General features: G+C 27.9%; 1 protein-coding gene across 1 annotated transcript in view; it reads left to right on the top strand.

Moving 5' to 3' along the window:
- Nucleotides 1-1,673: 1,673 nt before the first annotated feature.
- Nucleotides 1,674-3,281, top strand: part of LOC106689137 (uncharacterized) — an 11,086-nt gene continuing 9,478 nt past the window's right edge. The window contains exons 1-3 of the mRNA XM_014433947.3: nucleotides 1,674-1,951; nucleotides 2,033-2,203; nucleotides 2,290-2,377. Of these exons, the coding sequence (XP_014289433.1) occupies nucleotides 1,861-1,951; nucleotides 2,033-2,203; nucleotides 2,290-2,377 (350 nt within the window). The 5' untranslated portion in view covers nucleotides 1,674-1,860. The remainder of the gene's footprint in view (nucleotides 1,952-2,032; nucleotides 2,204-2,289; nucleotides 2,378-3,281) is intronic.

Genomic DNA, 3,281 nt, shown 5'->3' with positions numbered 1-3,281 from the left:
CTCAAAGAAACACAACTTTATACTAAAATATAATCCACCAATACCGACCAGTGTAAAAAGGAAATAGTCTACATTCAACTATAAGTCAAGAAGATAGATGAAGTGGAGAGGGTGTAATAACCTAGATGTTGATCGCCCTGAATAAAAATCTAATCTAATCTACTCATAGTTTGATTATGTTCATTTTGTTTATTCTTCTGTTCGTATATATTTTAAGAGAGTTTTATTTTTTTTTTAATTTTATTTTAGTATGTATGAGATCATTCATTAATATTACCTATTGCCCACAACTGTGTTGCAGATTGTAATATCTATCAATAAATAAAAAAAGTATAATTAAAAAAAAAAATTCATGAATTTATTTATTTTTTGTTTTTATTCAATTATTTTTTTTATAGGTGCGATAAAAAAAAACTAACATAGTAATTAAACTATTTAATGTGAACTAAGGTTTCGCCTCACCTTGCAGGGCTTACTAAATGGAAGTAAACAAAAAAATTATTAAATTTCATTTCAGGTTGTCAATTTTGCTGTTTACTTCCATTCAGTAAGACCTGTTGAAGCCCTGCAAGGCGGGCGAAACGTAGGCTCACATTAAATAGATTAATTACTATTAGAATTTTCTTTTTTACTACATCCGGACCATTTTCCTTTAATATATTATATATGGTCAATCTACGATTTTCCTATATTTATTTTTACTAATCGATAAATTAGATAATATGTAAAAGTGGTGAAGTATTTAAAAATAATTGGGAATCATGGACCAAAATATGAAATTATAAGAAAACACGTAAACACGAATGGGAAAACGGAGCTATATTTAAAAATATGTAAATTAAAATGGTTTATAATCGTTCAAAATAATTATAAGTTATAATTTTTCACATAATACTTCACATGGGATATAACCCATTGCCTAAAATTATTTCATGGAAATATCCCTGCTTCTGAAAATTAATGACTTACAAAATCTTGTGAATTGCCTTAAATGTATGGACGAGCTCAAAAATACATTTATAAACATCTAGTAAATGTATTTTTGAGCCAACACAATTGTAATTTCCAAATTTCATCTGTGGGGAATTTTCTAAGTACAATTATTTCGATTTAAAAACATTTAGTAAATGCTTTTTCGAGCCTGCCGACACAATTAAGTCAATTTAACAATATTTCGTAGTTGCGTCATTATTCTTTCGGGGCTGCAATATGTCAACTCATTAAAAAGAAGTTTTCAAATTCAATTTTGAATATAAGTTTTTTTCATTATTCATACGTTTTTCCCCCAAATCTGTCTAAAAAATAACAATTAAAAACTCTATTTTTATTTTGGATGATATAAAAAACCATGAAATTTTCCTTGAAAGTAAAAACATGTATATAGAAGTAGTAGAAAAAAATATAGAAAAACATAAAAATCCCATCTGAATTCTTCCGTTTTCCCTGGAACAACTCATCCTAAATTTAGATACATCTGGAATTCGACGGTTTTATGTCTGATTATAAGTATTTTAGGAAATACCGATCAATCCTCATTAAAATTTAATTAAATGAAAATTAACTTATGGTCGAAACCGAATTAGATATTCTCGGAAATACGTGGCCGGTGATCAATAAATTTCGTTACTACAGGAGGGTTTTGATATTCTGCGACGAGTATAACATGATTAATTTTATAAGTGGCACTGAAGGGAGAGTGCATGCTCAGAAAGGATCTCGTGGAACGCCTGCGCGGACTCCGTGTTCCATACAGACAATAACTAGGTGGTACAGGGACCCCTCTCATCGTGTCCAGATATGTTCTAACGTACACCATTATCATATCCATCTAACAACGCGCACTTCACGTACCTAATTAATATGTTTTGGATCCTGAAGAAGTCTAAGTTGACAAACAGCGCCGTAGCTTTTTTCAACAATCTCAATAACAATGCTTTGTCGGCAAGTACAGGTGATTAGCAAAACTTATTGTTTTAGTAAATTTATTTATTTTATTTTATTTTTTTTTTAATGTGTGAAACGGTTCTTTTAGGTACCGGTTATAACAAGCTGGGCTGTACAGAGGAGAGCATATCTAAGAAACATTCCACGAGTCAGAAAACCTCTTCTATAGATAATTTATGCAATATTGCAGACGTAGATTCCGATTCCAGCTGCTCTGAAGTTGAACTTGAAGATGATATCTCTCAAGACTCTGATTATGGTAAACGTAATTTCATTTATTTTTTTTATAAATTGAAGTTATCATATGTCCATGTGGTTTTCAACCATATATCAATATCGTTACAGGCGAAACTCTCACTTGCAACGTTTGTGACAGATTCTTTTGTACCCAAAACCAATTATCGGCTCATCAGCAAAAGAAACGTCATTTTGGGTAAATATTTAATTATTTTGCTTTATACAAAAAAAAATAAATCTACGAGTGAAAACTTCTTCTGAAATATTTAATTTTGTAGATAGTCAAATAGTGCTATTATTTAACAAATGTTATATATAACTTCAGTAGAAACAGAACGAAGACTGATTATAAAAATATTGAAAAATAGATTTAATAGTATCAACTGATGAATCTAGAAAGCTTATTAATTTTATAACATTATTATTTTATTATTTATTAATATTTAGCAGCCCAATTTATCTTGTTGTCTATTTCATTTGTGCTTTCTTGTCTTTTACTTCCTCTTGTAATTGTGATAATTTCTTTTTTCTTTTTTTTTTTTTATTAATTTAATTTTGTGGATGTATGTCACAATTATATACATACGTTAATCTCTATATAATGAAATAAATGTAACAGGTTATTCATGCAATGTGCATAATACTTCTAGGCATGGCACATGTAATTATTATCTAACTAATGAACTGATTGGAATTAACATTGAAGAAAAAAACAAAATATATATATATAATAAAAATGTTTTGTTAAAAAAAAAAATTAAATTAATATTGGACTAATAATATATATAATAATGACTCGAGGAATTAGATTTTTTTATTTATGAATAAAACACAATACAATTGTTAGTGTTGCCTTACAAAATATCAGATTAATTTGATATACACACTTTAAATCATGACATTGTATGTTAATTTTTTTCAATTTATACTATTGTGCATCTCATTAGTACATTAAACATCACTTCAACAAACATATAGGTAGATGCATCATTGATAATATTTTTTAATATATTGGGATAGGTAGGATAGACACCAAACACATGATTAATAAAATTTAATGAGAATCAGTCATAATTTGTATAGTCTATATTATTATTATA

This window comes from Halyomorpha halys, unplaced genomic scaffold, assembly GCF_000696795.3.
Source record: "Halyomorpha halys isolate HHAL.00 unplaced genomic scaffold, Hhal_1.1 Scaffold1283.1, whole genome shotgun sequence".
Classification (NCBI taxonomy): Eukaryota; Metazoa; Arthropoda; class Insecta; order Hemiptera; family Pentatomidae; genus Halyomorpha; species Halyomorpha halys.
The sequence above is the reverse complement of the archived record's forward strand: the minus strand, read 5'-3'. Positions and strand labels throughout refer to the sequence as shown.